The 24,310-nt window shown below is 27.8% G+C and overlaps 3 protein-coding genes across 7 annotated transcripts in view; 1 reads left to right on the forward strand and 2 right to left on the reverse strand.

The window, feature by feature from the left end:
• The window catches only part of LOC107451439 (patronin), a 125,200-nt gene extending 115,670 nt beyond the window's left edge, over nt 1-9,530 (reverse strand). For 2 of the 3 annotated variants that reach the window (XM_071185331.1, XM_016067522.3), the window contains exons 1-2: nt 9,418-9,530; nt 6,060-6,160 (exon numbers count right to left, since the gene is read on the reverse strand). In XM_071185331.1, coding sequence (XP_071041432.1) covers nt 6,060-6,137 — 78 coding nt within the window. In that variant the 5' untranslated portion in view covers nt 6,138-6,160; nt 9,418-9,530. Of the gene's footprint in view, nt 1-6,059; nt 6,161-9,087; nt 9,226-9,417 lie in introns of those variants that run through there. The other variant, XM_016067523.3, reaches the window with a different exon arrangement.
• A 39-nt stretch (nt 9,531-9,569) lies between these two features.
• On the forward strand, nt 9,570-11,043 carry LOC107451442 (nitric oxide synthase-interacting protein homolog). Its single transcript, XM_016067528.3, has one exon. It carries the CDS (start codon nt 9,943-9,945, stop codon nt 10,819-10,821), a length of 879 nt encoding a protein of 292 aa, XP_015923014.1. The 5' UTR covers nt 9,570-9,942; the 3' UTR covers nt 10,822-11,043.
• A 9,716-nt stretch (nt 11,044-20,759) lies between these two features.
• LOC107451441 (uncharacterized) overlaps nt 20,760-24,310 on the reverse strand; it is a 31,443-nt gene continuing 27,892 nt past the window's right edge. For 2 of the 3 annotated variants that reach the window (XM_071185586.1, XM_043043818.2), the window contains 2 exons: nt 22,105-24,134; nt 20,760-21,012 (listed from right to left, as the gene is read on the reverse strand). In XM_071185586.1, the coding sequence (XP_071041687.1) occupies nt 20,965-21,012; nt 22,105-24,134 (2,078 nt within the window). In that variant the 3' untranslated portion in view covers nt 20,760-20,964. Of the gene's footprint in view, nt 21,013-22,100; nt 24,135-24,310 lie in introns of all 3 variants that reach the window. The other variant, XM_043043819.2, reaches the window with a different exon arrangement.

The following is a 24,310-nucleotide window of genomic DNA, read 5'->3' on the forward strand; positions in this document are numbered from 1 at the left end:
AATAATATTATAAATAATATATTAATAATATTATAAATAATATATTAATAATATTATAAATAATATATTAATAATAAAAATAACATTATAAATTATAAATAACATTACATATTTTATCTCATTCTTTAATCATAATAAATAAATAATAAAAAAACATCGTTTATAAAGGACCATATAAGCTGAATAATGTTTTAAAAGTTTTCAAAATCAAACCCTCTTTGTTTATTTAAAGATCAATTAAAACCTATTAACACTTTGGCTTCTAAACAAAGATAGATAGGGATGGATGAAACAAAAAATGAGTTTTTTCCAGACATTTCTGAAGCTAAGAAATGCGACGTATGGCGCCATCTATTTATTGACGCGCAAAATACTTAGTGAGAATATTCAAAGCGCATTTGGTTGTTTTTCGAATTGAAGGCAGTTTTAAAATTAAAATAGTTTTGAAAATAAATTGAAATTATAAAATTGATCATAGTTGGTCATACATGTGATATCACACAATTATGGTGTACAATAATTCTTGTACTATATACAAAAAAAAATTTAAAAAATAAAAAGAGAGAAAGGAACACCATGAATAACTCTTAATCTAATAATCGGATTTTTATGTACAAGGACTCAATTTTGATGATTCAAAGGAATTAATTGGTTCAAACGATATTTTAAAATACGAAATCAGACACAAAAACGTACTTTCTTTGAATAAACATACTTTTTTTTGTTGACGGATTTATATTTTTGATCCTCAAAATATAGAAGGTAACCACAATTTAGGAAATATGGTTTCAATAGTTAGAGCAGGAGAGAGGTCCAAAATGTGGTCCCTTAATGTTAATTTCTCTTTTTGCGTATTTCGTCATACCTCGAGAACTTTTTAAAGCGAATTGAAAAGTTTTTGCACACAATTATAAAGTTCGTTTATCCAAAGAAAATTCCATGTAAAAAAAAAAAACTTTTAGTAAATATTTATTGCCTTTTCTTTTATTTAATAATAATCGAAAAAATTTTAAAATATTTTTTTTTAATTTCCAGTGGCAGGGAAATTTTAAAATATAATGTATACAATTTCTTGATTATTTTAAAGAATCTAATTTTAAAGGCAAAATACAAAAATTTGAGAGCAAACGTTCGAATAATTTCTGAGCAATCAAATTTTAAAAATGTCGTATATTCTAAATTTGCTTTAACAAAAATTATCCATCGATTTCATTTGATTAAAATTTAATCAGGAAATTTTTAAAAAATCAAAGATATCTTAAAAATTTATCACGAAATGAATTTTTTTTAAATAATTAAGTGTTTCAAAATTACTTTATATTGTAGAAATTACTAAGATATAAAAAAAGAAATATGACTTCGTTTTGGGCAGCCCATTTTGAAGGATTGCTCTTTGTTAAAAATTTATATAAAATAAATAGTTTCACGAATTCTTTTAACATGATACATAATAACTCTAATCGTATAAATTTTTGGGGAGAAAAACATCTAAGCCAACAGATTATGAAATTACAAATATTATTTTGTCAGAAAATGCCTTAAATTTGATATCAGTCCACTTGTTACTAATTTCAAACATTTCTCCCTTGGAATAACAAATAGCAATTCTCAAACACGATAGTTTATTTCAATTTTTTATGATGTGACAGACCCAACTTTTGTATAACTGTATCATTAAATGTCAAATTATTTCTACGTAAAAAAAACTAAGCATTGCACACAAAATCAACACACAATTAAGTCAAATTAAACAACATGCAATCCTCTTCCCCCTCCTATACCCAAATTTCACTTGATTTTAACTCAATAATAAATTTTAGAAATATAGACTAAAATGTTCCATCCCGGTACCTTTGAATCTCTAAATTATCATCTTATAAAGTGATCGCTTAACTTACGAAGTTTCCGAGTCATTTTTAATTTCCGTTTTTAAATTTATAAAGTTCAACCAAAAGAACTAGCAACCTTTCTTAAAAAATCTTTCATTTGGTTTATTCAGGGCCTATACTAAAATTAGCAACTAAAAATATCATTCTTTAGCAGCCCCAAGCTCAAAAATAGTAAGCTAAATAGTATAATAGTAGCCTCTGATAATATAAGTGCCACATAAGATAAAAAATATTAAACAAAGTACAGATAACATAAAAAGTGTCACATATAGACCGCTCTTAACATGTTTTGTCAGGATCCATTTCATAAATGAAAGCAAAAAGATCTTTACATTGGTGGTCGCTAATTATTTCATCGAGGAAAAAAAAAGGCAAACAAAATCATACAAACCACACTAAAAAAAAGGCAAATGTAATAAACGACAAGATAGATTTGATTGCATGAGAAAGCAAACATAAACAGAGTTGAAAAATGATTAATGGAATCATCTTCAAGTTTCAACCTTCAATTCTCTATTGCAATCTCTACTCCTCTGGGGGAACTGAATTAGAGAATAATCGTTCTCAGTTTCAGACCAAATTTATGATCTGTGGATGAATGAATGGAGTATAATTGGGTTCTCCCTGTAAAACGGGCTGTGACGTGTGTGTGTCCAAAGTCATATTACTGGCCATAGTGGCACCACTGAAAAAACAAGAAAGGCACCCTCTGCCTTAAAAATTTGCTTGATTTCAAACAGGCTTACTGGTATTGGCAAATAGCATAAGTAACAACAACACCTCCAATTAAACCTGTTTTATTGGAGGTTATTACATTCGTGATTCCTGATATTTATTGCATCCGCGTTTCTCTATTGTAATTAGTCAGATTTCGATTTTGTTCATTCCTCGCTTAAATATTAATTTGCGACTCCCCCATGTTCATACTTCTCATTTTCATTTTTGAGAAGGATTTTAAAAATACATCTTACTTTGGGATTTTCGAAGCACTCTATGTAATACAGGATTCATTTTCTAAACAAAATGAGCGGCGCGCTACTTCGGATGATAAAATAATTAATTATCGTAAGGGAATAAAAACTTGTAAAACAAAATAAATATAACAAAGTATTAATGTCATTTTAAAATGACTATGTAGAATGCTGAAAGTACTAAAAGGACTTAATCCCTTCAATAGATTGAGTTTTTGAGAAAATGAATTTTTCAATTTGCATACCTGCCAACATTGGAGAAATAAAATAACAGAGATTTTACTAGCGACATTTTTCGGGCTACGAGTAAAGTTTCAATACATTATGCATACATTTAAGTCAAAAAGAGACATTCAAAATTGGAAATAATATAAGCACTTATATTTAGCGAAGTAAAAAATATGTTTATAAATCTTAATGTCAAGAAGATTTTTTTTAAACCATTATTTATAATTACTTAAACTACAAATACCCAACATACTGCAGCATCATCTGTTGAGGAATAAGAGAAGTATTTTTGGCGTTAGCGGATGTTTTATCGACAATTTTTTTTTCTTTTTTAATTTCTTCAACAAATACGTAGAAATTTGAGAATATGCAGGTAAACAGGAGATAGAAGCAAAATACAGAAGATTTTGTTAAAAAACAGGAGACTTGGCAGGTATGAATATGTGAAAAAAATATGATGCTAATTTATTATGACAATGCTAATTTATAAATACAATTGTATATATGCAATAAAATTTATGCAATTATTAAAAACTTTCAATATTTAGAATACTTGGTGTTGTTCAGACATTTGACTGTTGGAAAAAGAAATCCGAATTTTTTTTTCTCAATGTGTAGTTTTCTTCTCTTTATTTTAACTACGTAATTATTTTTCTTCTTGTACATAAAAGATATTTCTAAGACTGTCATTTTCATGCATAAAAGCTTTATGAATAAAATTTTACGAGTTTATGAAAAATATTTTTTATCTAATAAGATTAAAACAAAGATTAACGATGGCATTGAGTCTGTTGAAAAGAGATTACTGAAATAAGCAATTCGAGATTTCAATGTCATTATATCATATTAAAAATTAATTTGATCTAATTGTAGTCAAATAAAAAAGGGAGCAAATACATCTCATTGGTAAAATAATTCTTCGATTACAAATCAAAATTTTCCCCAAAATTGCTACTCCCTAAAACATAAGCTTAAAAAAATGAGGAAAAAAAAAACATTTTTTCCAGTGAAGACTCTTTTATATGTTTGTCATCTCAGAATTACTTTTAACAGTACCAATTATTAATGTTTGCCTCAGTAGTTCATTAATTCTAGCCAAAATTATTTTGGATTTATTTTCTCAAAGATCCAAAATTGCATTTGTCTTTTACAAATCTGAGTAAAAAAGTCGTTATTGCGTGTTAATGAGAAATTAGAGAGAAAAAAGGGTGCTGGTAAGGATAAAATAAATGCCTTGTTAACGAGATTTTGGGTAAGTAATGAAAATTCATTTTTAGAATAGGGAAACTCCAAGAAAATCCCGTTAGAACATAAATTATTGATTCGCAGAATTCCACAAATTAGCGGAATAAACACCTGTGTGGTTGTTCCCAAGTATTCTATTCACAAAGGTTTTATTTAATTCGTGCTTAATCCTTTCAGGGACAATAAGAAAAAGAACTGTAGAAAAGAAATAATATAAACCACTAAAATTTTTACAGTTCTTATCTCTTAAACATCACAGCTTCTAATCAACCACTTTTTACTTTGAAAAATTTTAAGATAAAGCATTCATCATGGATGTGCATAAGATGATCACAATTCCAGTAACAAAAGTTTCTGATTGAAAGTTTCAGACCCTCAAAAGATTAACCACTTTTCTTCATGCAATCAATATTTATCTACCAACTAAGAATAAATACTGAAAATAACAATTTGGATATTATGCAAAAATAACCTATGGCAACAGAAAAATAGTTCAAGTTTAAAACATTTTAGAAATTAATCATTGAACATCGTTTTGTATATTGACAAGAAGGGAGCCTTGTAGCAGTGGTTGAAACTAGCATGCTAGTTTCAAACAAGTTTGTTAACAAAGCTACTGAAGGTTTCAATTCTTTTNTTTTTTAAAAAAGCTTCTTAAGGTTTTAATTTTTTTTTTTTTTTTTTTTTTTTTTTTTGCAGAATTTGTAGTTGTAGTGATGCACTACTTTTTGTAAAAAAGTAAAATTGTGAGTAGTATGATACAAAAAAAACAACAAAAAAAAAACTAGTTTGACTTTAGTTCAATGATGATAATAATAAAAAAAACAAGGCTCAAATTCAACGAATTTGAAGAATTTGTTTGGTACCGATCGTACCGTACCGAATAAATGGTAATTTTTTTTGTGCTTTAGAAATAAATATTTATAGTCAAGAAAGGCAAGAAAAGGTGAAGGTTGAAAGAAAACACTTAAATTCTAATGAAAATATAAATGTAGGTAACATATTATTTATTTATTTAAATTGTTTGAATATGAATCTCAANACTTTAGTTCAATGATAATAATAATAAAAAAAACAAGGCTCAAATTCAACTAATTTGAAGAATTTGTTTGGTACCGATCATACCGAATAAATGGTAATTTTCTTTGTGCTTTAGAAAAAAATATTTATAGTCAAGAAAGGCAAGAAAAGGTGAAGGTTGAAAGAAAACATTTAAATTCTAATGAAAATATAGATGTAGGTAACATATTATTTATTTATTTAAATTGTTTGAATATGAATCTCAATGTGCAATTTTTAAACCATGCAAATATGAATCTCGATATTTGATTTTAAAATCTGCGTTAATACAAGTTTTGATGTTTGATTTTAAAAATCGCATGAATAAAAATCTCGATGCTTGATTTTAAAATCAGCATTAATACAAATGTTGATGTTTGATCTTTAAAAAGCATGAATACAAATATCGATGTTTAATTTTAAAATTGCATGAATATGAATTTTGATGTTTCATTTCAAAATTGCGTCAATACGAATCTTGAAGTATTCATTTTAACATCAAGGGAATGTAATTTTAAATCACATTTACATAGGTAGGAAAAAGCATAAGAAAAAAATTTCCCACGATGGTGACAAAATTTTCTGGGAGTAGAGTTCATGTGTATTAAACATATCTTTAGGTTTTCAAGCATTATTTCAATAGAAACATTTTAAAAATTGTACTTACAGAGACATAATCATAATCTTCAGCATTGTCGATTTCAGGACAATCGTAGAATACTTCACAGTCGTCTTTACCCTCCATTATTAGCAAAGAAATAACATCACCTAATTAATAACAAAAATTAAATCAAGAGATTTTTATTTAAAAGGCAATTATGCCAAATAAAAATGTAAAGGAAGTCCTGAAAATATTTCTTTACTATGCGATCTTATGATTAATAAAGAAATTAAATTACAAAAACATGGTAGATTCATATGTGAAAAAATGAGTTATTTTTTAGTAAATTGTAATTACAAAAAAAAATGGTAAACAAATTCTCCCAATATTACGATCAAACTATTAAGATTTCTTATTAATCACCGAACAAACATTGCAAATTATTTTCTCAAAAACTTAACATTTTGGTGAACAACATGAAACCCCATGGCCATTGGTGCCGGTAGGGGGATGCAAGGGGGTGCACTTGCACCTCCCTGGCTTTTTTTTTAAACAACTAAAGAGATACAGAAAAACAATTTTGTGATAAAAGAATTTTATCAAAAATATTTTTATTCAAAAACAAATAATTAAATAATTATTGGTACATAACAATTAAAAAAATGTTTCATCAAACAAGAAATGTAATCATCTTGTTTGCAGTCTAAATCTGTTTATAACTTTTTCAATGAATTCTGAGTCATCTTTGATTCTTTTCTTATGCACACTGAGCACACATAAACTACTTAATCTCTCGTGAGACATTGTAGACCGATTCCAGTGTTTTCACTACAGCGCGAGAACGCGAGAATCTCGCATATTTTTTCTTTTTTCTTTTCTCACATTAAAAAATGATTACCGCGAGAAATTCGCGCATTCTATAAATCAATTTCAAAATTCGCGAATATCTTGCATTTTGGAAAAAGCTTCGAATTACGCCATTTAGAATAAAATCCGTTTCAACTAGAATAACACTTTTCTTACTGGATCTTTCATTATTTTCAACATCTGCCCCATTATCTAGCTTCCCCATTTACCAGTATTGTTCAGAACCTTTTAGAACAACAGAACACAACCACGGAACCCCTTTCAGAACACATTTGTCTGCAACCACGCGTTTACCGTAGGTAAGGTTTCTTCATGTAAGACGTTCAAATTTTTTATGCACTTATGCAAGATGGACAAATACCTTGTAAAGGCAAAATCTTCTATGATGATGCATCAAAAATATTCAATGCTTTAAAAAGTAGAAGACGTTAAAAATATATTATAATTAAAGAAATGATTTTTTTTTTCAAGAGATTTTGTGTTTTTTTAGAAATCTCACTTAACTTTTTGAAATCTCACCCTGTGTTTGAGAAAGGGTGAGAAATTCTCACCCATTTTTTTTTGTGATGAAAACACTGGATTCCATGTTTTCCGATTCCAAGCGTGCACAAACACGTTAGTATACAAAACTACTGTTTGTAGTTAGTTGTGTTTCAAAGTCAATAGCTATGCCAGCAACATCAATACAGTTTCTCGTGGCAAACTTTACATACAAGAAATTCGTTATTTTTCTTAAATATTTTGTTAACAACGAAGAAATGAATGTTTAAAAAAATTAACAGATGAAGTATATGTAATAACAAAACAAAATGTAATAACAGAATATTTTTTAAAAAAAAAAAATTTGGGGGGGGGCAGCTTGTTAGAGGGTTGCACCCCCCTTTTATATTATTCTGCCGGCACCCTTGCCCATGGCATCAATTCAATTTTTGGATTTGATGTAAAAAAAATAATTTTTTAAAAATAGCTCTTTTACTGAAGTAAACTTCCCAGTTCAAAGTAGACAAATACTTCCTTATATTAGACAAACCAACTAAGTTTTTTTTTGACAATGAAAACAGTTAAAATACCTACCATAGTGTTTGCAGAATATTCTTTAATTGTATGATTTTATTATCAAAACATAAAAGAAGTCTTAATTTATTTTTCAGAATAACTGTATAAAATAATACTTCAAATTAGATGTATATTCATATAAGTTAAATATGTCCTAAGATAAAAATTAGTTTATTCTTTTCAACATCAACTAATTTTTAGAAGGTATTGAATCAACATAAAACTTTAAATGACACTCCGCATGTGAAAAAAAAAAAATTTTTAATTTACACTCGTTGTATTTGTAATCATTATTTAGTTTTGCGTTCTTACAAACAATAGCAGAAGAAGAAAAAAAAATTATAACTAAATTTAAGTAAATTTAGATAGAAAAGAAAAACTGAATGAATGAACATTAATTATTTTTCACATTACATGACAAGCCTGAAATTCACATAAAATTTGCAATATTTGTATAAAAATAAAGATATACTTAACAATAAAATTTAAATGAAAGTTGAAAACCAAATGTAAACAATGATGACTCATACATGCATTATATATGAATTAATTAAACACATTTTTAGTATTTAATTGGTATGCAGAAACTACATTTAAGACAGGAAAAAGAGTCAATTGATTTTATTGATAAACAAAAATAATTAAAAAAAAGAGAGACATAAAAATCAAATGTAAACAAAGATGACTCATATGTTCTTTAGAATATATTCATGTACTTCAGGTATAAATTTATTTAAATAATAACACATTTATTTATTCAAATGTGATAAAATTTCGAAAGTTCTATTATTCATTTGAAATTAAAATAATTTATAATTAAACTAAATGGATAAATGAAAACTTAATTTGCCAAAGTAGAAAAAATAATAAAGAAAAGGAATACATAAGAAATTTAATTCAATCTTATGCCAAATCCAAGACCCTAAATAATAAATAGACGAAATCAAATAGTCTAAAGCACAACTCTATAAGGAAATTATGAAACACAGAGGAATTTAATCATTCATCCCCAAAACTCATAATATCATTTAAATAGTTAACACTTTAGCATCTTATAAGAACAACAAATACTTCAGACTAAAGAAAATTACCATTAATAATACAAATAAAAATTCAAATTTCAAGTAACACAAAAATAGACAGAAATTCTTCTATTTGAATAAATAATTACGTTTATCTGACAGCCGCCCACCTACACATAACGGTATCTCATGTCTCCTTTAATTGTAGGAGTGTTTTGTTTACATTAAATATGAATGGAAGCTTAAGAGAAAAAACAGTAGATTTATGAGAATTTATTAAAATTTTTAGAGGGGATTTTTAAACAGATAATTAATACTAATAAACTCTTATTTTAAAAGTAATAAAAATTCTGTAAAAAAAAAGCAATATTAAAAGAATATAACTGCACAATAAAAAGCAAATTATTTTTCTACAAAAAAATAATAATTGCTTTTATTATTTTATACGGATTTTATATGTTATCTTTTTAAATAAATACCTTTAAATAGCACTTTAAATATCAACAAATACCGACATTCACTTTTCCATTGAGCCAATCTGGTCGTTGCCAGATGTTACAACTTACTAAATTATAATTTTCTTTAAAACTTTTTTAATATAAAATTTCACAAATGATACAAAAATGGGTTCACCAGAGTTTATTTTAACCTTTATCTTTATTTTACAAAGGAATTTTCTTCTTGAAAGTAAATTCATTTTTTTGTGTCATAACTGTGACACGATCAAAATTTCATTGCTATTGCTGAAAATAGTTCGCAAAATTCAAACTGATTATCTGATTTAAACTGTTTATTCAGTATAGCATCATAAATCCTTTATCTCTTTATCTCAACCAACCGTTTACATACTTTATCGAATCCTCAGATCTTAAAATGCTTATAAGTACACATCCGAAACAAAACACTAAACAGTAAGTGAAAATATTGATGTAAAAGTGTACTGCTTAAGAAATATTGCTCTAATCATTAATAAATTATATATCTTGAATTTGTAACATAAAAGTATGACAAGACACGCTAGAAATTGCACGGCTGGAGCAGTTTATACTTATCACGAAAAGAAAAAGGACAATAAAGCCTGTGGTTATGGCACTTTACAAAGCCGTATAGGCAAGGACTCCGTTAAAGACTTTGATTGTTGCTGTTTGACTTTACAACCTTGCAGATACCCTGTCATCACGCCTGATGGGTATTTATACGATAAAGAAGCCATTTTGGAGTATATTATCCATCAGAAAAAAGAGATAGCCCGCCGCACGAAAGAATATGAGAAAGATCAGAAAAAAGAAGCAGATCGATTAACAGAACTGGCTAAAGCTGAAGAGGAATCCCGGGCTCAAAAGTTTATGGAAACTGAAAAGAGCATTGTCACAAAACCTATTGCTTCCACATCATCGAGTGATGATTCAACTAGCAGTATATCAAATGTTACGAATGGAAGGGAAAAAGTTCTGCCTAGTTTCTGGATCCCAGCTTTAACACCAGCAGCTGATAAAATAAAAATGAAAAAACCTGATAAAACCGTTTTGTGTCCCATGAGTGGCAAACCTATAAAAGCTAAGGACTTGATTCCTATTCAATTTACGGAAGTTAAAGATCCAGATGAGAAAAAAGCTTTAATTGCCCGGAAAGTTCGCTACATGTGTGCTGTCACTCATGATGTACTGAGCAATTCTTTGCCAACAGCTGTTTTACGCACCTCTGGCAACGTTGTTACCATGGAATGTGTGGAGAAATTGATTCGAAAAGATATGATAGATCCCACCAATGGAAAAGCTTTGAAAGAAGAAGACATCATCCTTCTACAAAGGGGTGGTACTGGATATGCTAGCACTAATGAAAAATTGGATGCTAAAGTTAAGAAACCTGTCATGATGGCATAAGAATCTTTAAACTTTTTTATCAGGAGTGTAGGGTACTGTATCAGGTGCAAAAAAAATTGCTAAGATATAATTGATGCCAGTGATGCTCAATTAAAGTACTATTTTGGTATTTTGATAAGAAGTACCATGGTGATAGGTTTATTAGAATGTCCCAAAATGAAAGGAGTTTGAATGTGTAAATGATGATTGAGTTTTTTCTTTCATTAAATGTGTAAATAATGATTGTGTTTTTGTTTTTTCTTTCTTCTTTTCTTTCATTCATCTTATCTTCCATTCTTCAATTATTATGAAATTTAACATCATATACTTAGTAGCTTACTCATGTTATTTCAGAGAGTAAAGCATAAAATGTATATATATAAAAAAAAAACCTTTTAGAAGCTGAAGATTTTATTTATATTAATTGTATAGGGAACAGTTGTGCAAAAATTACATTCTACTAAATTATTATATGTTGACTTACGTATAATGCATATCTTGCAAAAGCAAAATATGATTACTTTAATTGTCTAACTAAACAATTATTTCATCATCAATAGCATTATCGATGACTTTTATTAATATAAAAAACTATTTCAAGTAGCTGTGTGCATCAAACATAAAAAAGAAAAAAAAACATTTTTGAAAATAGGTCGACGAGGGAAATTTTAAAAGTTTCCTCTTTGAAATGTGTTTTGTTTTGTTTCAGCAAACAGCTCCAGACTTTGTAGCAAGAAGAACTCTTGGGTTTGACCAACAGTACAGTATTTGTATGTCTCTTTATGTATACACTCTTAATCAAATTTATCAGGATACCGATTGTAGTTTTGTCCTTCCTCTTTTTCCACTAAGACGAGCTTTGGAGCAAAAATTTTATTGACTTTTTTTTATCAATTCTGTTACTACGAAAAGCGTAAGACCTGGTGGCTGAGGATATAGAGCGTTCGCCTCCCAATGAAGTGAAATAGGTTCGAATCCCAGCAGTGACTCACACCAACAACAGTGCTGATGTGAAATATCCTCAGTTGTAGAGGGATCATGGGATAGATTCTCTTTGCCATCAGCCTAACCGTTTGAGGTGTTTGTTGTTTTCTTCTCTGTCTAACCCAAATGCGACCATAAATAAGTCTTCTCATCAAGACTACTTTGTCCCAATGTTTGATTCAGAAGTTCCCTTGTCTTTTGATTAAGTTAAGTTTTGATTACAAGGTTACGGAATTGAACATTGTTAATCGCATACTAAGAATTGGGCCGACTGTTCAACGCCAGTTAGGAAATAAAGCCTCTACTTTTAAATGTTTCCTTCTTTTTTTTTTTTGTATGGTTGGTTTTTTTAAAAAACGTTATGTGCTATAGTTAATAGCAATTGGAAACTTTTTCCAATGATGTTTGATTTTAAAGTTGTACTAATACGAATCTCGATGTTTGTTTTTAAGATCGCATGAATATGAATCTCAGTGTTTGATTTTAAAATTGCGTGAATGCATATTGTGATAAAATTTTAAGTCACTTTAACATGTACCATAATAGTGGCTTTTAAATTGTGTGAATACAAAACGCTATGTTTGATTTAGAATCAGGAAAATACAGTGCACTTCCTAAATGTGTGATTTGAATTCATGGGAATGTATTTTTAAATGGCATTTGCATTGGTAAGAAAAAGCATACAAATTAATCTTTTTTTTTTCTCGAGAATTTAAAAAGGTGGATTTTTACTAATAATAAAAAAAATTACGCAATGGTATCTGGTAGCTCCCAGAAATTTTTTCCAGTGGTACAAAATTTTATTAGCTTTTAAACTAGTCTGCTTTAGTTAAACATGACTGAAAGAATTAAACTATGCTCTCTAGAGAAATAAGAGAACCGTCATGTAAATGAAAGAATTATTATTTTGTAATAGTTTAGAATATGCTTTATAAGATAATATAAGAAAGTCAAATTCATGAAGCCAAATGCTAAATTGTAAATTTTGTTTGAGGTTAAAATGTTAGACCAAATACTGTTACCCATGCAAAAAAAAGTACAATTTTTTTTGTCTAAAAAAAATACGAGCCTGCCTATTTATGATAACTTGACATAAGCATTATTTGCATACTGTTCAATAATGTAATCATCAAATGGAAGACTTGGTTCTGTGAAATGAATTTTTTTTTTCTTACAAGGGGAGAGGCCTAAAATGTGCTTGCATATTTACGTAAGACACTAAATTTCGTCTATTTAATTAAAAAAAAAAAATTCTTACATAAGCAGGGGAGAAGTTAGCTGTGTGTTTATTTTTGCAATAAAGAGCTCTAAATCTTAAAATGCTTCATATTTGACTGGTCCATATTTATTGAAAGAACTGATTCTACGAATTTTGATTGATTTTTAAGATCTTAAAAGCCTTCTTTTCTCACCGTGTTAAATTTTAATGTAAAATTTGGATAAATTTGTGCTTTCCTAATTTTCTAGACCTTTGCAAACATTTGAAGCATGGATAGCCTACTCCCAGCTCGCATGCCACGGTATGTATGACACAGCAGAGTGTTAATAATAACACACAAAGACTTATTAAAGTTTTTTTTATAAAAAAATAACATCACCTTCAGGTGATGCCTACTATGTAAAAACCTTAATACTTAAATTCTATTTTATTTTGGAAACTTGTACCCCAAATACTTTTCTATTGTAGATATTGTTGTAAATTTGGATCCACACATGTTTGTGTATAGATATTTCATATTATGAACATAATAAAATTATTTAAAATTAACAAATATGCATCTTTTTATGATATATTTAAAAATTAATCCAAGTATGAGATGATTTTATAAATAAACAAAATTAAAAAGTCACATTGATTATTCTTTGCTTAGTAATTATTTAGAGCTAAATGTTTCTAACTATTTATTTTAATATTATACACAACTTGCTGAATTTTTAAAAATATTTGCTAGCATAAAAACCAAAGTTTATACTTATGTTTTATTTACTATATTATTCTTAAATCTCCACTATTCAGACTTTCGTAAAAAAAAATGTGCCATTTATGTAAGCGTCCTGTAATTAGCCTATCATGTTTTCACTTTTCTGTACTTTATTTGCTGTAAGAGGCACACACATTTTTTCTTGTCTTACAATTTTACTTGCATATGAAATATCATGTTTAAGGCATATCTTAGTAATTTATTACATCTGTGAAAAATGATGGATGGAAAATAGTTTCGAAAAATATTGTTCTTAAGTCAGTTTTTAAAAAATATTATCCAATGAAAACAGGGTCTAGGATAGGATATCCAGACCCCTCCTTTTAATCACTGTGAAAAATACACATTTAAAATTAATCACACACAAAAGTGACTTAACATTTCCATACTAAAAATCATTTTATAAGAGGCTCAAGTACCTAAAGCTGAAGTATATAAAAATAAAAAATCTTTAATAACTAAGACTAACAACTTGACCTTTTAAATTTTATGTCATTTGTACTAAAATAATAGTAGCAAAAACATGATTTGAAAAATTGGATAATTAATTTAATGAATAATTAAAAAAAAATTTTAAAAAGAAGCATGCATATTCTTAAATATTCCTTTAATATAAGCTATCGTGTTTTAAGGAAAATACTATAATAGGGTAATTTTATAACCACCAGCAAATATTTTGTCTACACTTTTTAATGGCAGGAAAATAAACTTCAGTTTGTGCCTTTTCTAGTGCCAAAATCAAGGAAATAAGAGCTTATGAGTTACAAAAATTTCACAGTCAGCTAAAGAATTAATGAAAAATATTTCTTAGATTTCAATTTGTATATTTTTTTGAAATCAAGACAGATGTTTTCTATTATTATCCCAGAAAATTGGTATTAGTAACTAAGCTCTCTGGAGTCATGGCTCTTCTCTTGCCTTAGGACAGGGGTCACCAAAGTGGTGAATATTGGTCCCTGAGAATAGATCTAGCTTAATTAAGGGTTGATGAACAAATACTAATGCTCCTCAAATACCATTTGTAAATATAATATAAATGAAATGTGATTTGTTTGTAATTATAATGTTAGCAAAAGTCACATTAATTACTTTTTCTTTGTTTTTACAATTATATAGTTATTATATGCAATTTTTATTTTAAAAGCAGAAAAGTTTTTTTATTTTTTTATTATTAAAGTAGAATTTTTATAAAACCTTATTTAGTAAAGTTTTTATAAGTTCATATACCTAGTTTAATTTCTCTTCCAGCATATATGCATCCTTTTTTACTGTTTAAAGTAAAGATCCTTTTTAATAATTTAACTGTGAGTATATTTAGACTGAATATAAATATGACGGAAAAATAGTCAAGCATTGAAATGCAGTACTTTGCCTCCAAACTTTGAAATGCAAAATTTTCTTTTTATTATTATCAAGCTCATGTATGGTTGAATCTGGTTTCAATCATGTTGACTCTATTTTAATAAAGCCAAGAAATAAATTGAATGCGTAACTCTGAAGCAATATCATATAAGATTGAAACTAACAAATTTCACACCTAACTTTGCTTATTGTATAAGCATTATAATTACCTATTGCTTATTCCAAGCGTCATCAAACACATCCTACTTATTGAATTAGGTAAAAATTTGATTTTGTCAACAAAAAAAAATAATCATTTAAGAAACAGATGCTTTTCTTTTTATATAATTTTTTTTTAAATGATAAAAAAAGAAATAGGAGAGTTATAAAATTTTTGGGAATCATTGATCAAAAAGGTTAGGGGGTCCCTGTCTTAAGATCGCATTGGAAATGTTTTTTTTTTTTTGTTATTTTTTATTCAAAACTATAAAAATAATATAGATATTCATCTTTGGTGGCTCAGGGGATAGAGCACTTGCCTCCCAATGAGGCGACCCATGTCTGAATCTCCGTGATGGCTGGTGGATACAAATACTGCATCTGGCTCGCACCGACCACAGTACTGACGTAAAATATCCTCAGTGGCAGACAGATAGTGGGTTAGAATCCCCTTTCCGTCAGGCTAACTATGAGAGGTTTTCCTCTCTATCTTAGGCAAATATGGGTTAGTTTTACCAGTAAGACCAAAGCAAAGGTAAATTTCTCCTAATACTTAATCCAGGATTTTCCTTGTTTTCAAAATTGGGTTCAAAATTGCAAGGGTACAGAGTTGTAGTCGTAAACTCAAACATTGGGTCAGCTGTTGAAGGATTTTATAAAATCTCCATCGTAAATAATTTTAGGTTTGAAAGGATTAAGTGAACATGTAAATAATTACCCAAAATGTGCTAACTTGGCCACTTTTAAAAAGTTTGTCCATTTTGAAGCCAATGTGTCTTACTATAATTACTTCACTCATGCAATCTTCAGCGCCGTATTTAACAAAAGTTGAAATGTGGATTTAAATAAAAAATATTGAACAGCATGAGATATTTAGAAGTCAAATCTTGTAATATTTAAATTAAATTCCAATCTTAAAATATTTCATAAAGTATGGAATTTTCTAAATTCTTTCTGTTAGCCTAGCAATAATAAAATATGAATTTTTTTCTCTTGCAATAAATAAGCTTCATATATCATTTAATAAGGCTCCTTGAATAAACTTTATTAAAATTCACAAATTTAGATACGATATCTTTAATTAGGAAAGCGTTACATTTATTTCAAATTACTCAAACTATAAGCAAGTTGTATGAAACCACATTTTTAAAATATAATAACTATGAGAGTGCAGAAAATTTGTATTTGAGTGATAATTCTGCCTATTCTATAAAACAAGTCATACAAAATTTTGATAATATGAGTTTATTTAACACATTAAACAGGATAAAAGTGTATATGATTTACATGAAATACCTAAAATACAATATTTTTACAAGTATAACACAACAGGTATATAATAACAAGGGCATTTGTGATCCCCAGCAATAACATTAACATGGGGGTGAAAATATAAATGCTGAAATGTAAAATGTTGAAAATATGGAATTTAAGGGGTATATATAGATCACACTTGCTATGACTATGTTTTTCAAAAAAAAAAAATAATTATAAAATGATTTAAAAGGTATAAAAGTATCAAATATTAGTAAGGGGCAATTTTTAAAACAAAAAAAAATGAATGAGCCTCATAACGGAAATGAAATATAGAAGTATTAGATATTATTAACCAATTTTTTTTTCGTCTAACAATGTATTTTACTGATATCCGGAAAATTGATTTGAAAACAGAAAATATATCACACATGTTAACATAACATTAATACAACAAATTTTGTTTCCATTTAACTTATATTACTTTCATATACTGCTTATACAACTTGATTATTTTAGATGCAGAAAATTTGAATGGGAATGCAGAAATGCATTAAAGTTATATTGACTGTGCTTTCCATATTTTCTGTTTATCTGCAATAAAGCAATTATTTGAAAAGCTTTAATGTATAGCCAATAATTATATTGGCTATACATTATTTTGTTTTTTTTTTATATAGATATGGTAGATATTTACAGTGTTAAATAAAAATAAAAAAAAACACTTTTGGTCTTGCTGTTTTTAAAAAAAACCTAGACTTTAATTAAAGAACAAATACCATTGTATAGTTTATTGCACCTTTCTTTATTGTGAAAGATTTTTGAGTTAGCATAGTTTCTTAAACAATACTTAAAAATTCATACTTGCGTTAATGAATAAAACTGAAACACAAAGCAATGAGACAAACATATATTTTTTCTAAGAAACATATTTTTATGCCTTAATAATTATTATTTATGCTTAAAATTTTATTACTTTTTTTATAAAATGACTTTCTAGTCAAGATTGAAAGGACTGTAGAGAGGCTGAACTGTTATGAACTTCACTGCAACTTACTAACGAATTCGGCAATCACTATTCTTAAAAAGAGACAGTCACATCTTTTGACAAAAAACTACAGACATAAAAATGAGCGTATACGGATTACATCAACATGCTAGGATGTAAAAATAGAATGTTTATGATGTATATAGAATGTGTATGAAATATGTAAATATGCACCACAATATAGATAAAATATAGGAAAAATACCTTAACTATCTTTCTCAATTTATTAAAAGCAATTAAAATTTGTTACTGGCTCATTAACAATTTTATTTATTTGTTTAATTTCATTTTAACAAATTGTAAATGAATTTCTTTTTTAACAAATTCAATTTTCTGTGTGATTATAATCTTAATCTGAAATTTATGTGAATAAACAAAACTATCTGTTTGAATAATTTTTTTGCTACCAGAAACATTAAAATTCATGTTTTTAGTATAGCATAATTTAAGCCAAACTGATTAAATTCCTCTTTAACTTATAAGCAAAACTGTATAAATCAGACTGAAACTTAACTTTAAAGCTAAATTTATGTTCAGGATATAAGAAATGTATATAAGTTACATACATTACATCACAGAATTATTGCATTACAGAAACATTAAAATTTTTGTTTTTAGTATAGCATAATTTAAGCCAAACTGATTAAATTCCTCTTCAACTTTTAAACAAAATTGTATAAATCAGACTGAAACTTAACTTTAAAGCTAAATTTATATTCAGGATATAAGAGATGTATATAAATTATATATATTTACATTGCTTCTATATGCATTTACATTACATTGCTTCTTTGACATATTTTACAGTGCCTTACCTGGTGAGGTGATATACATGTCGCCTAACCAGGTAATTAGATTTTAATCAGTTTGGCTTATGAAGAACTTAATAAATGCATATAAAAACTTCTTCAAAAGTAAGATAGATATTATGTTTAAAATAAAAATTATTATTTTGAAATGTATATATACACCAGTGAATTTAAAATAAAAAACTAATCCAATTTACATAACAATTTGTATAATGAGTTCAGTATTGAAAACTCGACAATTTTGAAAAAGATTCATAAATAATTATTTCTGAAAAAATTTAACTACAATTAAGTTATAATGTAAATATCAAAAAGTTTGAATACCTATATACATAACTTTATACAAATTGAGCACCTTTAAAAACAATGAAGCAGCCCAATATGAAGGTTCAAATGTACAATAAACTAATTTTTTTTCTTTCTTTTTACACTATTAAATATATTTCAGAAATTTTATCCAAACAACAACAAACATAAATATCAGACTGATATTTTATGTAAAAATAATGGGTTGTAAAAGTCATATATTTATTATATTATCTATTTCTATCTCTATAACAATTGATGAAATTAGTTAAGTACATTTTGAAAAATTAAAACTTCTAGATTGTGTGTAATCTGTATTTATTCTGCCATGTGTGTGCGGAAAAGGAATGCTGCTTTCAATGGACTATGATGTTTTCTAACAGCTTCTTCTAAACACTTTCAAAAGCTAGTTTTCTTAAACTGACTAAAGTTGTGAATAGAGACAGTAGCAATTAGTTGAGATGTCAATCGGTCGCAAAAAGAAGTATCGACATAGGGCATAATCAACAGTTCCAACCTGTCACAGGGTGACTTGATATAACAAATTACAATTAAAAAAAATTTACTTTTTATAAAAAATGCATCCTGCGTGCATTTTAATACAATAGAACTTGGATTTAACGACCCCAATGAATAATGATTTCCCGCTTTTAACGTCTTTTCCTTTGGTCCTTTTTCATATCCTATATCAATAATGTAAATAAATCCTGATATTTAGAGGGTCTACTAATTCTATTTTCCAGAAATGCCAATGTTCCGAATATTCTTCACCCAATTATTAGTTCATTGTTTTCACATAATGTCAACATTTTTAAAGCTTTAAACTTAATATCTGGAAAAAAGTTTCTAAAGACTATTCTTAATGGTTTCGGAAAGGGTATTTTTATAACAGTTTTATCCCAGAAGCATACTGACAGCAATTTATAACAGAATGCCGAACCTGATAATGACTTGATAGAATATTCACAACATGACAACTTTCAGGTGAAATGTGAATCAGAGGTCAGTTCAACAGCTGAAATTATGGAATATGATGAAAGCTGTGAATCTAACTCGCAAAGTATTCTTGTGCTTCATTACCATATAGTATTTTTAGTCTGCAACTTTAAAAAAAAAATATATGACTTTCACTAACACATTATTTTTACACAGAATTAACATATACAATTCCATAAACATTTATTGTATCACAAAAAAGGGGATACAATAGTGATATGTTGTTTTTTTACGAGACAAATGTTACTTGATTGACGTATATATACACATAACCATTGCACTATTGTCTCTGCAGTTTACATAACTACTGACAGAAAATTCATCTCTCTTAAATATACTCTAGTTTCATGGATTATGTACGATGTCTTTTTAAGTATACGATATGTTCAAACATTATATGGCTGGATAGATTCATACAATTACAAAAATAGATCACGTCCAATCTATCTTATCAGCAAGGTATAGTCAAATATGAAAATAATATTGTCCTTGATATGTTCTTCAATTAAAAAGAAAGTTTCAAATGCATTGTTTCTTACACGTAGAGGAATTTTTAAAATGATCAGGCTGATTAGTAATATTTACTGTATATAGTGTATCACAGATTATAATTTTTTTGATAAGACTATTTATCAAATCCAAGTAATTTTAGCAAAATACTTTTTACTATTTTATTACTAAATTAAAGCAAATTTTATTATTAAAACTTTGTAATTATTTTTATTTTCTTTACTTCCATGTGAAGAGTTGATACATTACCATGTGATTAACATTTTTGAGCTTCTCAAACTGTTTTAAATGTTCTGATATATCACAGCAAACACAACATTGAAAATTCATATTTTTACAATTAAATATTTGCACTAATATATAAAAAAAAACATGTAATTCATATTTTTACAATTAAATATTTGCACTAATATATAAAAAAACATGTTATATGGACTCTTTTTTAAATTTTGCATGTTATCAAAATACATTAACATTTTTAAAAAAATTCAAATAAAAATTTAATTTATCTTTTTTTTATTTTTGCTAACAATTAGAAGTTTTAATTATAAATTTAAAAAAGCCAATAATGAAGGGATAATAATTTTTTTTCATAGAATATATTAATTAACTTAATTTGTATTTATGTACATAAATGAAATATCTATATGGTATTTAAATTTGCAAACATAACTTCAAGAAACAACTAATACAGATTTCAATAAATAGTTTTTTTTCATATATGTATGATGTATTCTTCTGGTTTGGTGCTAAAAAGTGTGTTCTGGAAGAAAAAAATAATAAACATAAACATATAGTTATTAAAATTAGTTAAAAGATTTAAGCCATCATTTGATTTAATGCAAGTAACATTCAATAAAAAAAGAATTTATAACTTAATAAAAAACGAATATTTGTACCATTTAAGAAATTAATAATTAAGTATAAAAACCTATCAACCTAGAGCAGGTTTTTTGACATTTTCTTATACTATGTCCCATGTAATCCTAAAAATACCAACCTTATTTTTAATATTCAAAAAGTGTACTATTAACTGAATAAAGTCCAGTCTAGATGACAATTTGTTCTATACATAAAAATTTCCAAAATAATCCAGATTTTTCTTCTGTGGGAATAAAAACTCACATTAAGAAACATTGATTTAGAAAGAGAGTTTGAAATAGGAAAACTTAACAATAGAAATTAAATTTTTCTTTGCATAAATTAGAAATACATTATTTTAAATATTAATTTAAAAGAAGAAAATACACATATTTCACTTATATATACACATATTTCACTGTTTCTGTTCTCAAAATTAATGAATATTTTAATGAAGTCACTGATCTGATAAACTGTCAAGAGTTGAAAAAAATAATTCAATAAAAACACAAAAGGTAACTTTTTACTAAATAAATCAATTTGCACCATTTTTTAAACAATTGCAAGTTAAATAACAAAAATATTAAACTTCCTTAACTTCTTAATCTATATATACAGTTCATTCAAATACAATTGATAATAATACTATGAAAAAGGTATAAAATTTAAATTTATTGACATTGATTTAATAAAAGCTCAGTAATTAAAGCTGAAATATTGTTGAACATTTTTTTAACAAAAAATATTCTTCTGCTCATTACATTAACTGTTTAAAATTAATTTGTTATTTAATAATTTTGACATTTAATAACTATCGCTCTTATAATGAATTCATTTTTTATGGCATATATTGCTTTAATTTATTTTTCTCTAGTTGCCAGTTTCACAGATTACTTACACTAGTAAACTTAGGAAAAATTATGGCTACCAGTTTATTTAGTTTTGTAATCAATTATACTTTGAATGAACTTTAAAAGACAATTAACATACCTACATCAGTAACAATTCTGGGTGGTTTCATCATTTCAGTTTCTACAGGAATATTTGGGCTTGCTCTAGAACCTGAATTAGATCCATGTTCACTGCCACTGTTGCTAGGACTCAGTTTCTTATTCAACATCGAAACTCCCATAGTTGGTAAAGTTGGCGACCTGAGGTCAATAAGTGGCACCTCTTCTCCATTTTCGGATGTGACAGAGGGAAACTTAATAGTAAACTGTGGCTTGATTTGTGTTTCAACATAATAATAACAGCTACCAGAAGAAGATATAGTGCTTCCAGAAGAATTACTGCTTAGGCTGCTGCTACTACTGTAGCCAAGACTATCACTTATTGAATTGCTAGTGCAATTCAATGCTGTTGTAAATGATTCATCCCCATTTATGCAAGTTTCATCAATAATTTTAGGTGATATTCCATCAGAATCGTCTTCCGCAATGACAGAATCGCAAAATTCCGAGTCTGTTTGGGAAGATGATGACTTCTTAATTGCTGGATAAACTTCACTGGGTGGCTTTGGAATGTTTATCAATAAAGAAGATATAGCTGGTTGCACATTTTTATCAAATATAGTTCCAGGACCATTAATCTCAGAACTGATTTTATCTGTTTGTATTTGGTTTTGCTCATTTTTTGAAGCATTTATCTGTCTGAATGCTGAATTAGTAACCTGATCTGCATTTAAAGTATTTTCTTTTATTGGACAAAACATATTTTCTCTCACAAAATTAGGGTTCGGTCGAGCAAGAGCAATGTTTTCCGGAGCATTATCGGATAAAAAATGGTTCCTATCTTTGCTTGGTATACCTCGTTCCAGCTCCTTCTCAGCTGGGTAGAGATAACTTTTTTCTTCTTGCTGAAAGACATCACCAGAATCACAATTCTTATCATGAGGCTTTTGGAAAGGAATAGTTTCATACAAATGATCTCTTTCAATACATTCATCAGGATGCTCACTACACCTACCATTTTCAGTTACATTCCCACTGCTGCTTCTACTAACCAATTGAGAGGTATACAGATTGTGTATTTCTTGACTAGTAGCAGATTTGAAAACATTATTTACTGTCCTAGATGGCAAACAGCCTGAAGGTGGTAAATCAACAGGATGTTCATGTACAGGTTTCTCTGGAGCAGAAGTACCTAAATTGTATTGATGTGCTTGAAGTTTGGTTGGTACATGCATTTGTTGAAAATGTTCCGATTGTAAGCGGCTGTTTACTTCACAATTACCATTTTGATAATGCATAGGGTTATGAGGCATTTTAACAGGAGGATATTGAGGAGGCATATTATGTGGAGTGTTGTGATAAGCATTCTGTGTTTGCATATGATTCATCTGTAAAGCATGATACATCCGCATGGCAAGCTCATCAATAATAGCTTTGTCAGTTGCATTCATTGGTCCACGGTAGCCTCTATTTGCTTGAGTTTGTAGGAACTGCTGTCTTTGGCTCAACATATTATACATTTCAGCAACTTGCTTTACAAATGTTGAATCAGTATCATTACCCATGTATGGTAAATTTTGAGGAGGATTTTGTTGCCTGACAGCAGATACATGTGCATTGCTAAGTTCTGCGTATATTTCATACTCATCTGAACTACTGTCATCTTCAGATGACATGGCAATATTGTTAAAGCTTAACGATCTACCAGAAGGAGAATAATATGCAGCTGAGGATATTTTTGAATTGCGCATTAAACTTGAGGAATCTTGATTAGCCGCTTTTGACATTTGTCGAGCTCTTTGGTAATGAAGATTATTACGAGTAGGCTGAGAAGTTGCATGTGGAAGTTGTTTTTGGCTATTTATTGTGTTTCTGTTGGATTTACCTTTAAGTGAAACAATTTTACTTTCGTGCATTTCACAAGGGTATTGTGGAATTTTAGCGTAATTGATGGATTTTGGGTGAATGTAACTGTCAGTAATTTTGGAGCTTTGTTTGTGGCTTATTATTCCTCCATTAACATCAGAAGGTAATTTTGAATTCTTCACAGGAATTGGTATGTTATTATTTAAACCTGCAAATGACAGAATATTAAAATACCACATTAAATAAGTAGTATCATAAATCATTACATTTTTTTAAAATATAAAAACATACATGTAGCAAATTCTTTTTGTTTAAAAAATCATTTAATTATCATTTAAATTTGTCATTTTTTTAATTTAATTAAAATAGTGTAATGCACAGCAT

Source organism: Parasteatoda tepidariorum, chromosome 9, assembly GCF_043381705.1.
Source record: "Parasteatoda tepidariorum isolate YZ-2023 chromosome 9, CAS_Ptep_4.0, whole genome shotgun sequence".
NCBI classification, from domain to species: Eukaryota; Metazoa; Arthropoda; class Arachnida; order Araneae; family Theridiidae; genus Parasteatoda; species Parasteatoda tepidariorum.